Source organism: Streptopelia decaocto (genome assembly GCF_964273445.1).
Source record: "Streptopelia decaocto genome assembly, chromosome: 8".
NCBI lineage: Eukaryota > Metazoa > Chordata > Aves > Columbiformes > Columbidae > Streptopelia > Streptopelia decaocto.
In genome coordinates this window covers 20,203,516-20,223,831 of record NC_138662.1, presented here as the reverse complement: position 1 = coordinate 20,223,831, position 20,316 = coordinate 20,203,516, and the positions used below count along the sequence as shown (strand labels likewise).

Sequence of the window (20,316 nt, the reverse complement as noted above, 5' to 3'; positions counted from 1 at the left end):
AACTTTGTGCCAAAGGGGATGTTGCATTAAGCTGCCGCAGCTGGTGTTTTCGGCGAGGCCAGGAGATAAGAGCAGCGCGGAGCAGAGCGTGGCCGCCCTGTGCAAAGTACAGGGCAGTGGGAAGTGAGGCAGAGGCTGGGGGACACCCACCGTGGGGGACCCAGCCATGCTGTTTGAGGAGCTCCTGGTGCAGGGTGAGTGCAGCCCCCGAGCAGGTGCTGGTGCTGGGAAGGGGGCAGGAGCCATTGGGGGGACCCCTTGCCCCACGCGGGGGGTTGTATTTCAGCAGCTGGTGAAGGGATGTGCCAGCAGGCGGGTGGGTTGGGTGAGATGGGAAGGTGGGTGACAGGTCCTTTGCCTTCCCCACTGTCCCCAGAGCTCAAGCGATGCCCGGGCAGCGCTGGATCCCGGGGACGCCCCACTGCAGCGGGTGGGTGCCATGGGGCTGGGGGTTTGTGGGTGCGGGACGGCAGGTGGTGGCAGTGGGGACACGGGGCACGAGAGGAGCTGCTGGTGACGGTGCATCCCAATGAGGACACTGCAGGGCAGGCAGTCTGGGTGACAACCACCTGTCCCTAAGAGGGGTTAACCCCCGCTGCCCCCCTCGTCCTAGGGGCACTGAACCCCTGCCTGCATCTCACCCTCCCCATGTCCTGCCCCATCGCCCCCTGTGTCCCACTGTGCCCTCGCCGCTCTGGCTGCCCCTGGTGTCCCCCGAGCTCCCCGGTGACCCACTCTGCCCTTCCCCTTCCTGCCCCCCGGGTGTCCTCCTGCCCAGTGTCCCCCTCCTGTGATCCCAGTGCCCCCTCCCAGTCCCAGTGTGCCCCCCGCCCCCGCCATGCTGTGTCTCCTCCCGTGTGTCCCCTGATACCAGTGTGTCCCCCCATATCCAGCGTATCCCCTCCATCCCAGTGCCCCCAGTGTGCCCCGTTCAAGCGCTGCCCCAAACCCAGACCCCTTTCTAGCCCCGCCCCCCGCCAATCAGACCGAGCCCTTCCTGCTCGGTCCCGCCCTCTCCCCTGTCAGTCATCGCTCTGCGCCACGTCGGGGGGGGGGCGCGCCTGCGCAGTGCGGCTGGCGACGACGGCAGTGACAGGCTGGCAGGAAAGGGCGGGGCGGGAAGGGGCCGGAGGCGACACCGGCAGCGGGAAGGGGACCGGGACGGGCCTCAGCCAGGGGCCGCTGGGCAGCACCATGCTGAAGAAGTTCGACAAGAAGGACGAGGAGTCGGGTGAGGGGAAGGGCGGGGGATCCGGGCCGGGGGGGGGAGACCGGGGAGCGCTGTGAGGGGAGACCCCGCCGGGGCCGGGTGAGGGCGGCAGCCGTGAGGGGACACTCGGTGCCAGCGCGGCCGGTGTGCCCGGGGAGGAGCACCCTGGAAGCACTAGGGCAGCCTGCTGCCCTCCTGCTCCTCGGGGTCGGGCTCTTCTCCCGAGTAACAAGTGATAGGATGAGAGGAAACGGCCCCAAGTTGCGCCAGGGGAGGTTGAGGTTGGATGTGGGGAACAATTTCTTCCCCAAAGGGCTGTGGGGCATTGGAACAGGCTGCCCAGGGCAGTGCTGGAGTCACCATCCCTGGAGGGTTGAGCAGACGTGGACTTGAGGGTCTCAGGGATGTGGGGTAGTGCCAGGGGTGGGGAACAGTTGGACTCTGATCTTGAGGGGCTTTTCCAACCAAAATGATTCTGTGATGTTACTGCTGCTGGTGCGGAGTTCAAGTCTAAATATTGAGCACATTGGCCCTGTTCACAGTTGTCCAACTCTTAGTCTAGGTGATTAAGCAGTGTAGAAGACAATTTGTAGTTTCCAATGCTTTTTTTCCAACACACATGGTCTGTTTTGAAGGTTCCTTCCAACCCAAACTGTTCTATGATTCTATGATTGCTTGACCTTTCAAAACTTTAGGCCCAAGTAGTAAGGAAGAGGTTGGTATTTTATGTGGTGTGTAATTCAGGTGGAGTTGAGGCCAGATACGGCAGCGTTTACTTTCATGGTTGTGCCTCGCACCATCTTTTTCATATGACACTTTCTATGCAGCTTGTTCTGCATAACAAATCAGCGTGTCCTGAAGGAAATTGATTCAGCATAAATCTTAGTGATTGTTCTGTGTGACTGTGCTTGCTTTTTATTGTAGCGTGCATTAAACACTTTCCCTTGTTTCCCTTGTCCAAAGCCTCCAGTGACCTCTGGATAAGCAGAGAACCTAGTGAGGCAGCTGTTGGAGGGGAATCGCTCTTGGCTTTCATTTTTGGGGCTATTCTTCATTTGCACCTGCTGCCCGTTTAAAGGTATTGCATTACCTGTGGCCCAGGCTGGCAGGAGAGGTACTTCCTTCTATTATAGTGACAAATCTTGTTGATTTTGTTCATACTGAGAGCTTGCAGGGCTCTCCTTCCTGGCACTGCTGTTTGCACGCTCCTCAACATTTTTTTCTTCGCTTTTGCCTTTACTTCTCGTGCTATTGCTTCTGTTTCGAATGAAGATTCCTAGGATTTACTGTACCTGCCTTTCTCCTGTGAATTGTGCGTCCAAAATGTGTAGCCTCGGTGCTTGTTGTCCTTGGTCTTAGGTGGAGCATCACCCCTGAATTCACAGGCGTTTTATATCCATTCTTCCCAGGTGAAGACAAACTGCAGAGTCTTCTTGTCAAGATGAGTGTGTCTGCTTAATTGCTTTCTGTTTCTTTAATTTTCATGGATGGTTTAGGTAGTCCTGGATGATGAGCTGCTTCCACTGGTTCTAAGAAATGCACTTTTAGATGTTATTTTGGACATAGCATTGTTCTGAGATCCTTGCTTGGTCAGTGACGTATTTGTCTGAAAATCAGTCCAAATTGTTGTTAGTCATCCAGTACATTCTGAACGCAGCCTCTGTCTTTTCCATGTCACTTTCTCCTCTGATGAAAAAATACTTTAACACATGGTTCTCTGAGGACCAAGACCTCACGTGCAATATATTTCACGATCCTTCGTGCTATGAAGAATGAAGAGGCCACGCTGTGATTTAGGGATTGTAGATGTGCTGGGCCACAGGAAATACTGCGCTGCTGAGGTGTTATTCATGTGCTCATACTAGAAGTGGCTCATAGTCATACTAGAGACGTTGTTTTTGTCCTTTCCCTATGTTTTTTTCTCTCCCCAACCCCACAGAAGTGTCTGTGCTTTGTTTGGCCACCTACTGCATTTGCAAACTTCTCCTGTGCCAGAGGAGGGCACTTTATGGCCTGGGAAGGAGCCAGCATGCAGATGTGTTTGCCTTTAAGTTTAAGATTTACTCGGGTAAGGGCTCCTGATGCCAGTGTAGGATGCTTTAGGCCCAGCTCAGAGCTGGGATCAGGAGTTGTGCTTTCCAGCAGATCAGGCTTGTTAAACATTGCCACAGTGCTGGAAATGGCTGTGTTTTGTCCCAGGGCCAGGCTGAACATAGGTACTAATTAAAACCTGCTTATCAATAACTGGCAGCTTTTGAAAAGCTGCAGCTCACAAATGCTTAGGAGGCGAGCTAACAGAGACTGTGCAGAATGATAGTGCTTTTCCCTTTGATTATTTAATCCTTAATTGGTGAGGCTTTAAATTATTTAATATAATTTATTTTATTAAGTGGAACAATGAAAGTTACTCTGTGTCCAGGCTCTCTGGTCTGCTGTCTTGTTCTCTTAATTAGTGATAGAGACAAAAATCCCTTACTGGTGGATTCCTGATTGGTTTATAAGGGAGGGATGAAGCACTCTTGACTCGCCAGTCTGGCAAGCGATGCCTCTTTTTGTCTGAGCTTTTGTTTCTAGGCCTGTCTTATTGATGCTCTGACTGTCAGCAAGCTCCCAGCCCAGGGACTGGAAATAGCTCTGTGGGGATAACGGTGGAGCACAGTTACTTTACAGCTAATCAGTCCACCTTGGCTCACGGCTCGTTACTTCTTGGGGGGGATGACAAATCAAAGAATGTCCTGTCTGCTCTGCCTTCCCTAGTTGCTATGAAGACATCCAATTAATATAGCTTAAAGAGGGAGTTCTGGTTGCTTGGTTTTTGTGAAAAAGTTACCCCAAAATGCTCGGTCTGGTTTTAAAGTATGGGCATGTTTAGAAAGCTGCTTTTCCATAGCATTATCCCTGGAAAGACTTTTACTCTCTTTTTTTTTGCAGGTGGGGGTTCCAACCCATTCCAGCACCTGGAGAAGAGTGCAGTCTTGCAAGAGGTAAATTCTCAGATGCTCTCCTTTGTGTACCCCTTTCTGTCTAGACTGTGAACTATAAATAGCAATAAAATGAATAAAGTTACCTGGGAAATCTCAGCCTAAACAAGGAAGGCTGGAACATTTGCCTTGAACAACCTGAATGTCTTGTAGATGACAAAGTTAATGAGCAGGGTGTGAGAGGTTATTGAATAGTTGATGAATTTGCTCTGAAAAAAATGCATTTCTGTTCAACATCAGAGAAATGATCCCCAGACTGTGTTGTTTCAGCGTTATCTGTTTGCTTGCAATGTTGTAAATGGTGTTGGCTCCCATTAGCCTCGCAGAGCCCGCATACATCTGGCAGAAGGGTGGTGTTTTAGCTAACACACAATCCAGACTTGTGTGGGTGAAAGTGTGATGAGAATTTGGCCTTTAAATCTTAACTGCACTTGGATTGGCAGTCCCAGGATAAGACTATAGAACCAGCTGTTTAAAGGGTTCCATGTTTAAAAGGAATCGAGGGGGAATCTGATCCAAAGCCACTAAGGAACTTGCTGTGCCTTTCTCACAACGTCTTGTTTGTATCGGTGGCCAAGACCAGACAGGATGGCATTTGTGAGGGGGTATTGGTGTCAGCAACCTTGTGTGTGCTTTGTTTCCAGGCACGGGTGTTTAATGAGACTCCCATAAACCCGCGAAAATGTGCTCACATCCTCACCAAGATCCTGTATCTCATAAATCAGGTAAGGAAGAGAAAATGACACCTATACAGAGAGACTTGCAGCAGGCCCAAAGCTGGCTGTGGTAGCTGGGATTTATTTCCTTCTTTCCAAACATTTTCTAGGGGGAGCACCTTGGTGCTGTGGAAGCTACCGAAGCCTTCTTTGCTATGACCAAGCTATTTCAGTCCAATGATGTAAGTCTGCTTGTTGTTTTCTGCTGTGTTTATCTGATGGGACAAATTGTCAGTGTCTTTTTCAGCCTTGAGATGTGCCTTTTTATAGAATCAGCTTTTCTGTCCTGCCTGGAGTGGGAAGAGTAGGATGAAAATTTAGAAACAGAGATAAGCTTCCCAGACCTTGTAGCAGCCTGACTGAAGCATTCTCTGTTCTTGAGATGGAGAGTCCTCCCTCTGAATTGGTGTTTAGCTCCTGAGATTGTGTGAGGTACAGATTGAGCATATAATCACCTAGAATACATGTTACTTTCTGCCTGGCATTAGCAGATCCTGCTTCCTGCTGAGAGTCAGCAACTGTGTGTCCTGGAGGAGACCCAGAATTACCACCCACCCACAGCAGTAGTACCATCGCTAGTTGTCCCCCAAACCACAAGGCGTGAGACCAGTGTAGGAATCCCCAGACTCAGGAATATAAATTGTTTTCTTGCTTTTGAAGTAACAGTGTGCCATCAGCAAATGTTTTCAAGCTTTTCTCCTTGTTCCTATGAATGACAAGTGGCTTCTCTTGTCAGCCAACTCTTCGGAGGATGTGTTACCTGACTATCAAAGAGATGTCTTCTATCGCAGAAGATGTAATCATTGTTACTAGCAGGTCAGTCACTTCACTTTTTTACTGTTATCTTCCTGTGTCCTCCAGTAATGCCCATCCAGCCTTTTGGAGATACCTGTAGTCCCTATGCAGGGTGGGGATAGGGAATGCTCTTGGTGAGGAAAAACTTTTCCTTTAAAAGAAGCCATTAAAATGCAGACTGAACTCTTAGTGACGTATGTGAAATGTGCCATGTCCCCATATCCTATGGGTGTTTGGATTGTCTCTTTTGGATACCTGATATGGCAGCACTCCTGTTTTTTCCCCTGCTGGTTTCATTAATTCCTGCTTTCCCATCTGAATGCCTTGAAGCTTTTTGAAGGTTTCTGGCATAAATCCTAAGGCTTTCAACAGGGAAGCAGGGATTTACTGCTCCTGTAGCAGCACGGGATGAGACGTCGCCAGGGAACAAAATTCCCACTGTCATTCCTGAATCACTGCTCACCCCGCTGAAAGGCCAATGCCACATCAGGAGACGAGAGCATGAGGGTCCAGGTCTGCCGACGGCCAAGGCAGTGCCGCAGGCAGAAGCCAGTCCCAAGTACTGCGATGTGATGAACTCCTGTCACCTCATAGATGGTCTCGCACTGCCCAGGATCCTGGGCAAAGGGCAGGAATGAGCCTTCAGTGATGAATACAAATGGCTCAGGGGTGCGTGTGTGCTCTCCAGCCCCCCATGGTGCTCAGGAGCTCAGACAGCCTGCTGATAGGCTTGGAACCCGAGTGCTGATCTTTTCCTTGGGACTTACCTGAGCCCTGTGCTTGCCTGCTGGGTATTCAGGGGTGATCGTGCTGCTCTGTGTGCGCTGTGCATGCACCTGAGAGCTGCTGGCTCAGGAATGCAGCATTGAGAGCTTCCTGTTTTCAACCAGCTTGACCAAAGACATGACTGGGAAAGATGACAATTACCGAGGCCCTGCTGTGAGAGCGCTCTGCCAAATCACGGATGTAAGTGCTGCTTTTCCCTTGGGGCAGCCCTATGCCCTTCACCTTTCCCTACTTCACCCCCTCTGCTTTTCATGCTTTTGCATCCTCCCCTTCCACACTCACGGCTTTTCTGTATCAGCCGTTGTTTCCCTGTCCCTGCAGAGCACCATGTTGCAGGCCATTGAGCGCTACATGAAGCAGGCGATTGTTGACAAAGTGCCAAGTGTATCCAGCTCTGCTCTGGTATCCTCTTTGGTATGTCCTCCCTGCAGAGTGGGCCTGAGGGACAGTCAAGCTGGGAAGCGGTCACCAGTGGTGGGATTGGACGTCTTGGGAGTGCCAGGGTTTCATTCTTTGTGAACTGATGCACTGGTGCTGACTTTGTGGGGTATGATCGACCTCTTGAGGCCACATCCGTCATGGCCAGGTCTCTGCATGCTCTTCTATGAATTGTTGCAGCCAGCGCTGTCATGGGGAAAGCTCACTGCTTCTTAATATGAGCTATGATTTGCAAATCTTCCTTCATGCTTCTCTCATGGGTTGTCTATGGCTTTGTCTCTCCCCCAGCACCTGCTCAAGACCAGTTTTGATGTGGTGAAACGTTGGGTAAATGAGGCTCAGGAGGCAGCTTCCAGTGACAATATAATGGTGCAGGTAGGAAACCCACCGCCAACACAGGGAGTAGCTGCTGAGCCGGGAGTGGAGCAAACTACCAGAGCTCAGCCAGGCACTTCTGTGCAACAGAGGGGATAATAGCAGAAAAAACACACCGCAGGTTTGTGACGACCTCTTTCCCTGCACAGTATCATGCTCTGGGCTTACTCTACCATGTGCGGAAGAATGACCGCCTGGCCGTCAACAAGATGCTCAGCAAGTTCACACGCCACAACCTCAAGTCACCGTTCGCTTACTGCATGATGATTCGAGTAGCCAGCAAGCTGCTGGAGGAAGAGGCTGGCAGGTGAGGGAGCTCCTTTGCCCTGCTGCAGGGATTTCCTCAGGCCCTGGTTCCATCACCTCTTGCAGGCTCACTTTTCATATCACGAGGGCATGCAGCTTCTGCCCTCTTATTGTTGATTAAAAGGCAGCAGAGAAAATGCAGGATGCTTTCATGGTGTTACCGAAGGGCATCTGTGAGTTTTGTCTACGTGCTTGCACATCGAATACTTTCTTGTTTCTCTTGCTTGCTTTGCATGGCTGTTCTTTCTTGAGATATTCCTTTTCATTTACTCTGTCTTCTGTAATTATTTGGCCGTCATGTATGCACTGCAGCTTCCAGGTGGATAAGACTTTGGTGTGTGAGGGCTGAGATGCCCTTTAGCCCATAAAGCAGAGGGTGTCTTCTCAGGAGGCAGCCTGACATCCAGCCCAAGTGTGCTGGAATTACTGCATAATGACCACTATAAAATCTGGGCACACTTGATTTATGGCTGCTTTTAACTTTCCACGGGCTTTGGGACTTGCCTATTTCTACTGCTGGATTCTTCATTTCTGTTGGCACCTTTGTTTTAACTCATTGCTGTGGGGTTTTTTTGTCCTTTAGCCGTGATAGCCCCCTGTTTGATTTCATTGAGAGCTGCCTAAGAAACAAGCACGAGATGGTGGTTTACGAAGCTGCGTCTGCCATCGTGAACCTGCCCAACTGCACTGCCAAGGAGCTGGCTCCGGCTGTCTCGGGTAAACCTGATGCTGGTGGCGATGGTGAGGGGGTTACGGGCCTGCGGTGGTGACACCAGCTGATGACCCCAAGAAATGAGAACCTTGTGTAGTTTCAGGCTTGTTATGCGCCATACCCTTTGCTGCTTTATGCTGCTGTGAGCCTGTGGTGCGTGTGAATAGCTTTGCTCCTGTCAAGGTGTTTGCCACTTGTGTTCAAGTGTGGGTTACTGGAGAGGTCTTTTTTTTCCTGTTAAATGGGGCTGAATTCTGATAAATCTCCCCACTTTAGACTGAGTGTAATAGCAAAAGCCAGGGTGTTGAGGTCCTACCTTCCCAGCTCAGTCCAGTACAGAGATTGTCCTGAGCTGGGACTGCTGGCAGGTTGGGGGCTGTGCAGGGAGAGTGCCCTTCATGGGCTTGCACAGAAATGGAGAACAACTGTTCAAATTGACTGAAAGGAAAGATGACAAGGTGGTGACATTGGCTTTCAAGAGGAGCAAAGGATAGAAGAAGAAGAAGAGGGAGGTGCATAAAAGCTACTTGTCAGCAGGGATGTGTGGCAAAGGGGGTGAAGAAGGGAGCTGGTAAATTCACAGTTGCTTCTTAAGCATGCCTCTAGCTTTCTTGTGCTTGCAGCTCTCTCTTCATTGAAGTTCTTGCTTTAAGGATGAAAAGTTTCTCCGTAATAGATTACCTAAATGTCTACCTTTGTTGGTTTTCCCTCTGTGCAGTTTTGCAGCTGTTCTGCAGCTCCCCAAAAGCAGCTCTGAGATATGCAGCTGTCCGGACCCTCAACAAGGTAGGAGCTGGTCTCTTGGGAGCTGCAATATTTTCTCACGTGCGGGAAGGCGCAGGCTGCAGAAGAGAAAGGCAGCCAGATTATGTGATTATTTTGTGTGAATAACCTCTGCCCTCGGCTTCAACATTACATTTCATTGGTTTCTGTGTGGAATAAAACCTCAAAAAGCAGTTTACAGAAGGGGGGAAAAAGCAGTTGTGTTCACAGGTCTCTGTAAGAGTCTCACTCATTTTATGAGTTACTGCTTTTCCTCCTGAGCTTCCCGTGGTGAAGGAGCTCCTTGTAAAACAGGGATCAAGCCCTGACGCTGCTGCTTGCCTGCTCCATGGCAGTCTTTCCTCCAGCTTTTCCCTTTACCTTGTCTACTCTGGAAAAAAAAAAAAGGACAATGGCAGTGCTGTACTTCCCCCACAAAGCTGTTCTGCACAGCTAGGCTTAATGAATATTTTGGTGGGAATTCATAGCTTGCTTTGCACAATCTGAACCTTAACATATGGAGGAGAACAAGAGAGTTAAAAATAGTAAAAGATTGTTTATTACTGCTGCTTCCCTTCCAGCAAGAAATGCAATTCTGTGGAAGAAGGAGCTTGTTACTTTAACCTCAGATGAGTTGTTTGTCTAAGATGACCCTTGTGTACCCATTTATTTTTATATGAAGGAGTGAGAGCTTATAGAGACTTAGTGTTTTTTGCCAGCTGAGTCTATTTTGTATATTTCTTCTCTGCTCTAGGTGGCCATGAAGCACCCATCTGCTGTGACTGCCTGCAATCTAGACCTGGAGAACCTCGTGACAGACTCCAACCGCAGCATAGCCACGCTGGCCATCACCACACTGCTGAAAACTGGCAGCGAGAGCAGCATCGACCGGCTTATGAAGCAGATCTCCTCTTTCATGTCTGAAATCTCAGATGAGTTCAAGGTAAGGAAGTGGGAGAAGGAGGAACATCCAAGTTCCTGAAGAAACCCCGTGGTCTTTGTCCATGTTTGTGTGTACACTCTGAAAACTGCAAGGAGCCACTTCCAGCAGCTTGGCTGCAGCACATTTGTATGGAAGAGAAAGAATATGAGGCTATTGGCCTAAGCCATACCTCAGTCATACAGCATCCAGCTCTGAAGCCACATGCTCTCATCTGGGGAGAAGCCATTTGAGAATTAAATCTCTTTTTCTTCTTTCCACTGAATGTGGGCTTTTGCTAGAGGCTGGTGAGTGCATGAAGATCAATCTCCACCAGTTCCTAGGATTGTACCTCTCGGAACTGCGTTTGTTGGATAACCAAAATTAAAACCATGGTTTCCAGACTAGGGACCAGCACAAAATTGACACATTTCAACTTTTCTTTTTTTCCTGCCTGCTGAGACAGAATCCTTTTTTACTTGCCCCCACTTTTCCTCCAGGTTGTAGTGGTGCAGGCCATCAACGCGCTGTGTCAGAAGTACCCCCGCAAACATGCCGTCCTTATGAACTTTCTCTTCACTATGCTTCGGGAAGAGGTAAGTTGGCAGAACAACTACTTTGTGTTCCTTGTTTGTGTGTGTGAACTGCGGGGCTGCACAGTGGCCCCTGAGAGAGTCAAGCTTTTACTGGTAACACGGTAAGAGCCTCTGTCTAAAATGTTTGCATTCTAAGTGGCAGAAATGGCCAGCTGTGCACAATAGTTATACGTGTGCTGCCAGGCATATTTTTAACGTGGTTTTCATTATTTGATTTTTCTGGGGGTTTATTAACTCTCAAAGCAATTGCAGGCAGCAGCAGATCTGTTGGCAGTCCATGTGTGTTTCACGTTTGAACCAGCTTTCTTTTGTACTTTGACAGCAAATTCCAAGAAGTTTTGTCTTGTGCACAAAGATTTGGTAACAACCTATTTATTGATGACACAGGACCACTTTTGTTCTGTTCTCTGTGCTGTGGCAGTGAAGGGATCACGAGTACCTATATCCATTCTCTGCATTCAGTCAGACATAGAATTGCAGAAAGACAGCTTTACAGAGGTTTGCTGAGGCCGTTTCTAAATGAACTAACGCGCCTGCAACACAGCTGGCACCACTGCTTGCTCTGACCTCACTTTCTGCCAATTACAGCCTCCCGTTTGGGAACAAACCAGAGCCTCTCATTTTGCTCCTGTGAAAAACGGACCATTCTCCTCTCCCAGATTTTCTGTGGGTGGATGGTATCATTTTGAACGTGGTTTTGTAGCTCAAACCATTCTGTTTTTACAGCACTTTTTTTTAATCCAAAGTAGCTTCAGAAAGATCTCCCAGATGCCCAGCACTGCGCATGTAGTTGGCAGAGGATAGTGTGCAGTTTAATCCCCTGCTGTGTATTGAGGACGCTGGTAAATAATGTCTGAAGATAATGCAGCATTAACAGCACGGCAGGTGATGGGCAGTGCCCAGGGAGTTATTGACTGCCTGTCTTCCCACTCTCAGGGGCTGTTTGCTGGGTCCTGCTGTGGCAGATATCATCCTGAACATATTTCTCTTGTGATTCATCCTCAGATGTCTGGTGCTAAAGGAGAAAGGGTTGGGTTTTTTCTCCTCCCATATGGCTGTTTTTATGCATTAATTCTAGCAGCAGAGGATTTTGAAAGGGATATAAACCTTTCAGGCAGATGGATTCTTTTACCCTCTTTAGTACTTGTTGGTTTTGGGTTTTTTTTTTTCACTGCAGCCATTCTAAAGGGTGTAAAGAGAGTCAAAAGTGGGGGCAGCATTACTGCCCTTCTCCTTTCAAACACAGATTAAAAGCACTGAGTGTCAGTGACCTTTTTGAAGGAAGTTCTTTCCTGTCTGACCAGTTCAAAGTCTCTAAAATACTTTGGGATTTCCAGCTGATTTTCCTTTTGCTCCTTAGGGCGGCTTTGAGTACAAGCGAGCCATCGTGGACTGCATCATCAGCATCATTGAGGAGAACTCAGAGAGCAAAGAGACAGGCCTGTCCCACCTCTGCGAATTCATCGAGGACTGCGAGTTCACCGTGTTGGCCACTCGGATCCTCCACCTCTTGGGGCAGGAAGGGCCCAAAACCAACAACCCCTCCAAATACATTCGCTTCATCTACAACAGGGTTGTCCTGGAGCACGAAGAAGTCCGGGCAGGTAAGAGGCAGACCTGGAAAGCTGTCTGTCCTGTGACAGATCTGCAAGGGGATATATAGGAAATATATGAACACCTCTGTTTTTGAGGACTGCGATTCGCTCTAGGCCTGAGCGGATCTTTTTACCCAGCAAAGATCCTGCAGTGGTGTTGGTAGAAGAGGTGACCTGCAACTGATGAATGGGGAGGGAGAGGCAGCAACTCTGAAACTAGACAGAGGAGGTTTGTGGGCACTTCAGTGGAATACACCTGCCTCTTTCTGGTCACAGTAATGCTTTGCACTAGTGCTGCTGTCTCTGACATGGCGTTTGAACAAGGTCAGGAAACAGAGGGAACTTTAGGTGATTTCTTTGCTTTCTAATTATTTTTTTCATGGCTTGTGCTACAGGTGCTGTAAGTGCCCTGGCCAAGTTTGGAGCCCAGAATGAGGAGATGTTACCCAGTATCTTGGTGTTACTGAAAAGGTGAGTTGTACTTCAAAGTTTCTCAACGTCCTGGGTAAAAAAACATGTTCACTTGAGAGTTTGTTAGCATCCCCATGCATGTCTAGTCTGTTCTACTGGTGGATCTGAGAAGATGCAGTGGGCACCTGGGATCCTGTGATGGGCTCGCTGCTGCATTCGGTGCCCCAAAGGGGACATGAGAAGCCAAGTGTGGCAGATGGTTGCTTGTCTAATACAATTACTAGTAGATTGGCAGTTGTCTTCTATGGCATATTCTTTCTGGCCCTGTAAGGCGGCTTAGTCACCTGGATTTATTTGCGTGGCCTCTGCTGCCTTGCCTTGAAGCAAGCTTTACACTTTCTTCTCAGGTGTGTGATGGATGATGACAATGAAGTGAGAGACAGAGCCACCTTCTACCTGAATGTTCTAGAGCAGAAGCAGAAAGCCCTCAATGCTGGCTACATCCTGAATGGTAAGACAGGAGATCCTCAAAACAAGTCTGAACCTCCTTCCTGGTTTAACAAGTGACAAAGAGCTGGAAGTATCCGTGGTCTCAATGACCTGTCCCTTCTTGTCCCCAGGTTTGACAGTGTCCATCCCTGGCCTGGAGAGGGCTTTGCATCAGTACACCCTGGAGCCCTCTGAGAAACCCTTTGACTTGAAATCCGTTCCTTTGGCAACAGCTCCCATCGTCGAGCAAAGAACAGGTGAGGAACAGACTCCCAAACCCTGGTCCCGACCCTGAGTAATTCCCGAGCAGCTCCAGCCCTCGGACAGTAGACTGCAATGGGCCTGCTGGGAATTGCTGAGCTCCATCCTGTTTGAATTTGTTGGGATTACATCTTCTGTAAAGACTAAGGCCAGCAGATCTGGTTGTTCCCATGTTAATTGTTTTCGTTTAGTCCAACTGCTAATAGTAGTAACTGGTCCAACTGCTAACAGTAGTAACTGGTAATCCTCACTGGAGCTGCTGCAGTTCCAAAGGTGTTCAGGAAGCTAAATACAGATGTTTAGTCCGTAGCAAGATAAGTAGTGAGCTCCTCAGTCAAATCTCTCTCCAGACAATATGCTTTCTGATTTAGTTACTTCTTACTCTTCACCTTCAAATATTTTATGGGTTTTTTGTGTTTTTTTTTCCTTTTTCTCCTGCAGAAAATGCCCCTGTTGCTGTAGTCAAACAGCCAGAGAAGGTGGCAGCAACACGGCAAGAAATATTCCAAGGTAATCAGATACAAGGCCTCTCCTATGCCTATGTGTGAGAACAAAATAGCCACCTCTGGCCGAGCCTGCCTGGTGTTCCTGTCTCCTTTCAGAGAGTGACATGGGCTCCCAAATTTAACTGTTATTCACTCCTGGGGCGTGGGGGTGCCTGCAGTCCTGTTCTGTCTAGACTGCAATAGATATGGGCAAAGGATGACTTTACCTTTAATTTTACAAGTCCCTAGTGAATGTTTATTGATGTTTGAGGGATAGTTCCTTGCTGCAGCAGCTTCTGGCAATGGTTTCTGTGTCCTCTGTTTCAGAGCAACTGGGGGCAATCCCAGAGTTTCGGGGCCTGGGCCCGCTCTTCAAGTCTTCCCCAGAGCCTGTGGCCCTGACAGAGCTGGAAACGGAATATGTGGTTCGTTGCACCAAGCACACGTTTGTCAGACACATGGTGTTCCAGGTAGGTAGCTGTGGCATGCGGTGCTGAAAAGGGATTGGAAAATAAGCTTCTGACCAGTTAAAAGCTCCACTGGGAAGAAATAGCTCAAGCATCTCTGTTCACAGCATGTCACTGCAATGAGGAGTCCTTAGTTTCTCAAACAGGGCAACAGAGCCCTGGAAAAAAATTAATTAGGGAGTGTGTGTGTGGCTGAGCAATGCTTACACATCCAGTCCAAATAAATCAGACTGGCACTAGATGGGGCTCCTCTCATGGAGCCGTTGGCAAGGGGAGCTCTGTGCTTAGCTCTGTGCTTTCCTCAGGTGCTTTGGGCACAAAAGAGCGAAGCTTTATCTGAGTGCATGAAGTCTAATCAGCGGGTTTAGGCTTGCTGAAACCATCAAGCTTCCTGAAACTCCCTCAAACTATTCCTAGTTTGGGCCGTGCAAAGGATCATCTTCCCATTTGCTGTGGGGCACTGTGTCCCTGTAGCATCAAGTGAGATGTAGACAATACAATACTCACATTGCTGTACAGCAAAGAGTTAAACTGGGAATCACCATCCAGGGACAAAGGACAAAGTACATTTAGAGGAAAAGATTCCATACTAACTAGTGAACTTAAACAGGCAGAAGCTGACACATCCCTGCCCTCGCTGAATTTGTGCTCCTGCCCAGGTTGCAGAGGGATGGTCATCTGCTGGTTCATTTTAAGTGGTGTTTCTTTAAAAAAGAAGTTTTCTGGAGCACTGTGGTCCTCTGCAGGGTTTTACTTTTCCACCCAAAGCATTTCAATTAGTAGTTCTTAGTCACAGTTGCTTTGTGACTAAACTGGAGCGCATGAGCCCTGTGACTTGCCGGCTGACAGTGAGGTGCACTGTGAACACAAAGAGCTGGGGGTTTGCAAGTTGACACCATGCTACCGCTCTGCCTGAAGTGACTCTGCTATTGGAACTGTAGCAAGCAGCTTCAAACAGTTGCCGCTCTCTCCTCCCCTGTTTAGTTTGACTGCACGAACACCCTGAACGATCAGATCCTGGAGAATGTCACGGTGCAGATGGAGCCGACAGAGGGGTATGAGGTCATTGGCTACGTACCTGCCAAAACCCTGGTGTACAACCAGCCAGGTACCTGCTACACACTGGTGGCACTGTCTGAAGAGGATCCGACAGCAGGTAAACAGTTTGCCGTCTGTGTTTTCCTGACATGCCCCAAATTAACCGTACCGTGTTGCTCGCCCCCACACATTCTACCTGGCATCCTAGTCAGATATTTATAGCCTGTGTGTGGGTGCAGCCCTGAGCGCTGCTGAGAATGATTTCTCTTTGCAGTTTGGGGGCTGTCAAGCCTCCCTTCTCCTCTCCTGGTTCCCTTGTGCTGTAGGATTGTTGATTTTGGCTGTGAGAGCTGGCAGATGAGTGTTCAGCTCTTTGCTGAGTCCTCTCCCATGCACCCAAGCATGTCCTTTAGCCTGTCTGTCCTTTGAGTACGGGGGAAGGCTGGTATTTTTAAAGTGCTGAGTGCTCAGATGCTTTGAGTAGCAAACGGGTATTTCAAACAAACCGCTGGAATTTCAGGGATGTTTATTTGAAGTGAACATCCCCTCATTTGTCACTGTCCAGAACATGAACCAGGCCTTCCCTGTGCCTTGGTCTCCCTGGTTTGTGTTCCGGAACTGCTCACCTCTGTGTGTTGCTGCTGTTCACCCAGCAGTGCCCGTTGTCTTCGAGATGAGTCATCATCGCTTCCTCTCCCAGCCGAGTGGCGTTGATCAGCTGTCGCGTTGCAGTGCAAGGTGGTTTCATCTCGGAGGCACATGAACTGGTCCCTAGATAAGGATCTTGCCTCTTCACGTGGCGCTCGTTGGACATGTTCAGTTAGTATTCCCAACACGACTTGGGGTTCATCAGTAGTAGCACTTGATCTGAGAATTACGGCCTTGTCCAACCATCATTGGTCTGTCTTTATCATTGCTTGCTAGTGTTGATATTACAAATATTACAAATAAATACCTTGTCCTTGAGGGACAGAAACTGTCGGAGAGCCCTCTCTAGGTCACTGCTAAGCCTGTGCTGCCACAGTGACAGGGAGAACCCAGCTGCCCAAACCTCTCGGCCCTGCTCTGCCACAGGGGAGCGCGGATCTGGTGCTAACGGGACCTTTGCTTTTGCCTCCTCCACATCCAGTGGCCTGTACCTTCAGCTGCATGATGAAGTTCACTGTCAAGGACTGTGACCCGAACACGGGTGAGATGGACGACGAGGGTTACGAGGATGAGTATGTGGTAAGGAGCTGGGCGTGTGCCTGACCACGGAAACTGCTGTAGTTCTGAGGGTTTTTGTGAGCTGTACTCAGGTCCCTGCGAGCAGCGATGCGACCGCTGATGCTGGTGTGGGCAGCATCGCGTGAAGAGGGGGTTCTTGCTGCGTCCATGGTGTGTCCTCCAGGTTCGCCTGGCTGTGCCCTGTGGGCTCCAGCAATCGCACGGTCGGGTTTGCAGGGACAGAGGGCTGCTAAATATCTTTTGTTCTCCCTGAGTTGCTCTTCATGGTGGCACGGTGAATTGCCGACTGGCTTGCCTGATGGAGGGAGATTGCTGTCCTTGTTCTTGCTCTGGGAAAGGTGGAGCTTTTCCCTCCCCAGCACCAAGGCTGGTGAAAGCACCGATGCTGCAGAAGCACCTCTCTCCCAGCCTTTGCCCTTCCCAGGCAAACTGTTTCACCATAAAGGAAGAAACTGAGAGCGGCTCACAGAGCGTGGTGCTTACCCTCTGGAGAAGAAGGGATGTTGTGACACCACCTCAACTTGCCCTGGTAGCTCCAGAGACTGTTTTCTCTGCAGTACCTGTCACTGCTACAAATCTGATGAGAGGCACCGCCGTGCAGTGAGTCACTGAGGATACAGCCTCCTCCTGGGAGGAGCAGGGCAGGTTTTTTCCCAAGGGAACATGCAAGGTTAACTGCTCTTTCTGCTTACCGCCAGTCAGCAGCGCAGTTCAGTGATATTTAAACAAACCTTTCCACGTGTTTCAACTAGAATCACGAGGAGATTCTTTCCTGCAGCGACGGCTGAAATCAATGCAGGCTGGTGTCCAGCCGGCTCTGGCACTGACTGCCCTTCAATATGTGCTCTGGGGGGATAAGCCTGGTCCTGTCTCACATAGATGTGGTCACAGCAGCGGTTCAGCTAAGCCAGCACGCAGTGTTAGGCGATAGCAAGTGTCTCATTGTGCTTTACCAGCCTACGAAACCATAAGCTAGAAAAGCAAAATACAAGCTTATGTGCATTCCAGGGAAGCAAATGCTGCGTCTATGTTAGCACAAGCAGGTATTTCTTTAGCTTTTGATTTTCCCTCTGTTTTGGATGCTTTGAGGTGTGTCAGGCCAAGGGCTGTGCTCAGAACAGGAACCTCCTTTGGAAACCCTGGAAATGGTGCAGCCAGTGGCTTTCCCAGGCTCGGCAGTTGCTCAGCCAAGGGGTATTTGCTCAATCAAACCAGAAGAGGCAGGGCTTGTTCTGATGAGTCCAGTCTAAAGCTCACTCTGGAGAGAGCAGAGTTCAGAACAACCATGTTTCACCTGAACCTCTTCTACCTCCAGCTTGAAGACCTGGAGGTAACAGTGGCTGACCACATCCAGCGAGTTCTGAAGCCCAACTTTGGAGCAGCCTGGGATGAAGTGGGTGATGAGTATGAAAAGGAAGAGACCTTTACCTTATCTGCAATTAAAACCCTTGAAGGTAAGAGGGTGTGTGAGCCCAGCAGAGCTCTTAACATTCCCTCCAGCCGGCATAGTCTGGAGCCACAGTCCGGCTCAGCTGAGATCTCTCACAGAAAGGTTAATGGGGCAAAACCCTTCACAAGCTATTTGACCACAGCTGTTAAATGTGGAGCTACTGTGATAACAAGTTAGTTCAGGTTTCAAACAACCAAATGAGTGTTCTGGGCCTTGTGGAGACCAGGCTGGATTGTGGGAGGCAAGAGAACATCTTGCTTTGCTCTTGTACTCTACCCTCCCAAGCAGACAGACCATAGTTCAGCTGTCAGCTCCCACTTTCCCTCTCAAAACCAGTAAGAAAATATGCAAAGAGCAGAAGACGTGAGGTTGGTGGGCAGGCTTATGGTGTAAGCCCTCTTCTCTTTCATCATGCATTGAAGAGTCCTTTTATTTTTCTTGCGAAGCCTGTAAAAACCCGGTCATTTGGATGGCTTAGAAAGGTGTCCTTGTCCTACAGCCATCTCTGTGCTTCCTCACACAGCCCCTTGGGATTTGAAATACCTTCCCTGAGGCCTTTTCAGATTCCTCCTGAAGGCCTCTGTCTCCTGCAAAGTCATAGAATTGTTTTGGGTGGAAGAGACCGTCAAGATGAAGACGTCTCCTTCATTCTGCCCCCGTCCCCACAGAAGCAAGCAGGCTGTCAGGACCGTGCAGCGAGTGCGCAGGCAGCTGCGCTCTCTGGCTTCCGTTCTGACTCATTCACCTTCCTATTTCTGCTGCACCTTTGCTGCATCAGATAACAGAACTGCCGTGTGGCGGTAGGGTTTGTGTGTGTTGTCTTTGCTTCTGTGGTAGCTTCCAAAAACATGATACTGGCCAACACGATGTGTCCCTCAGGACAAGAAATGTGAACCCTAATGTGTAGGGAGGGCTTGAGTCACCTTTAGATGCTCTTTGTGCTTCCTTGTTAAGATACTTATGACACAGAGCCTGTTTTATTTTTGCTTGCACAGAGGCAGTTAGCAATATCGTGAAGTTCCTGGGGATGCAGCCCTGTGAGCGGTCGGATAAAGTGCCCGATAACAAGAACTCTCACACGCTGTACCTGGCAGGTGAGCTGTGGGCTGGCGTCTGTGTGAGGAGCAGCTCTCGGGGAGGTGGCACAGAGCCGCCTGTCCGAAATTGGGGCAGGAGCCTCCGATGGAGGCCCCGTGCTCCAGGGAGGGGTTGGAGGTTTGTGCCTGCCCTGGTTTCTGTCTCCACAAGTGCAGAGCAGCTGGTGCTGGGATCAGGGAGGGTGTGTGGGGGATGCTGGGATCAGCCACAGGCTCAGCTGGGCGGATTTGCTGTCTTCATGGAATCCTAGAATCATTTTGATTGGAAGAGACCCTCAAGCTCAAGTCCAACCGTTAAACCAGCACCAGCACTAACCCACGTCCCTGAGAACCTCATCTCTGCGTCTGTTCAACCCCTCCAGGGGTGGTGACTCCACCCCTGCCCTGGGCAGCCTGTTCCAATGCCCCCACAGCCCTTTCTGGGAATAAATTTTTCCTGATCTCCAATCTAAACCTCCCCTGGTGCAACTTGAGGTTTGGAGTGAGCCTGTGGGGGGAGTACAAGCATCCTTGTCCAGCAAAGAGGATGGATCCTGGAGCTTTTACACAAGTGACTGGTGGTCACTGGCAGAGTGCCTGACCTCTGCTCAGCTGAAGTTTACTTTAGACTTTGCTTTCATGAGCTTTACAGTGGCAAGAGTCCCAGTCCCATACGGGAAACCTGCCCTGGCCAAGCAGTACTGTGCATTTTTAGGCTCAAAGAGGGGAACACCTGCAGCCCGCTCACTCCTTCCTCCTCCTCTCCCTTCCAGGTGTGTTCCGGGGTGGCCATGACCTCCTGGTGCGCTCCCGCCTGGTCCTGACCGACACGGTGACGATGCAGGTGACAGCGCGCAGCAGCGAGGAGCTGCCCGTGGACGTCGTTATGGCCTCTGTGGGATAAACCACCTTCTCCGGGACTCTCCGGTCACCGGGGCCCCGCGGGCGACGCTTCTTTCAGAATAGGAATCACACTCACTACAGCAGCTTTGGTGTTCTCCGCAGCGCAGCTCTATGGGGGCTCTGTCTATAAAGTAACGAAGGTTTTACCAACCGCTCCGGAGGTTTTTATTGCGGGGAGACGGTTTGGGTGGCGGAGGCGCCGTGATGAGCCGCTCGCTGCTCTTTTTTTATGTCGTTCAAATAAAAACGTCTTGCAGCTCTCCAGGGTCTGTCTGACCGGCGGGAACGGCGCTCGGGGCGCGGGTCCTGCCCCGACCC

At 49.8% G+C, this 20,316-nt stretch overlaps 2 protein-coding genes across 2 annotated transcripts in view; both read left to right on the top strand.

Annotated features, from left to right (window-relative positions):
• COL7A1 (collagen type VII alpha 1 chain) overlaps window positions 1-1,548 on the top strand; it is a gene marked incomplete at its 5' end in the record, with an annotated part of 36,224 nt that extends 34,676 nt beyond the window's left edge. Inside the window, one exon of the mRNA XM_082060358.1 lies at window positions 1,486-1,548. The remainder of the gene's footprint in view (window positions 1-1,485) is intronic.
• COPG1 (COPI coat complex subunit gamma 1) lies at window positions 1,115-20,258 on the top strand. The gene is made up of 24 exons (XM_082059992.1): window positions 1,115-1,231; window positions 4,142-4,194; window positions 4,836-4,916; window positions 5,018-5,089; window positions 5,644-5,723; window positions 6,593-6,668; window positions 6,810-6,902; window positions 7,215-7,301; window positions 7,451-7,608; window positions 8,191-8,324; window positions 9,038-9,105; window positions 9,836-10,024; window positions 10,501-10,596; window positions 11,957-12,200; window positions 12,587-12,662; window positions 13,010-13,113; window positions 13,223-13,348; window positions 13,794-13,862; window positions 14,165-14,307; window positions 15,289-15,460; window positions 16,472-16,569; window positions 17,885-18,023; window positions 19,015-19,113; window positions 19,869-20,258. The coding sequence occupies exons 1-24, from the start codon at window positions 1,195-1,197 to the stop codon at window positions 19,997-19,999; spliced, it is 2,625 nt and encodes an 874-aa protein (XP_081916118.1). The 5' UTR covers window positions 1,115-1,194; the 3' UTR covers window positions 20,000-20,258.
• Window positions 20,259-20,316: the final 58 nt, after the last annotated feature.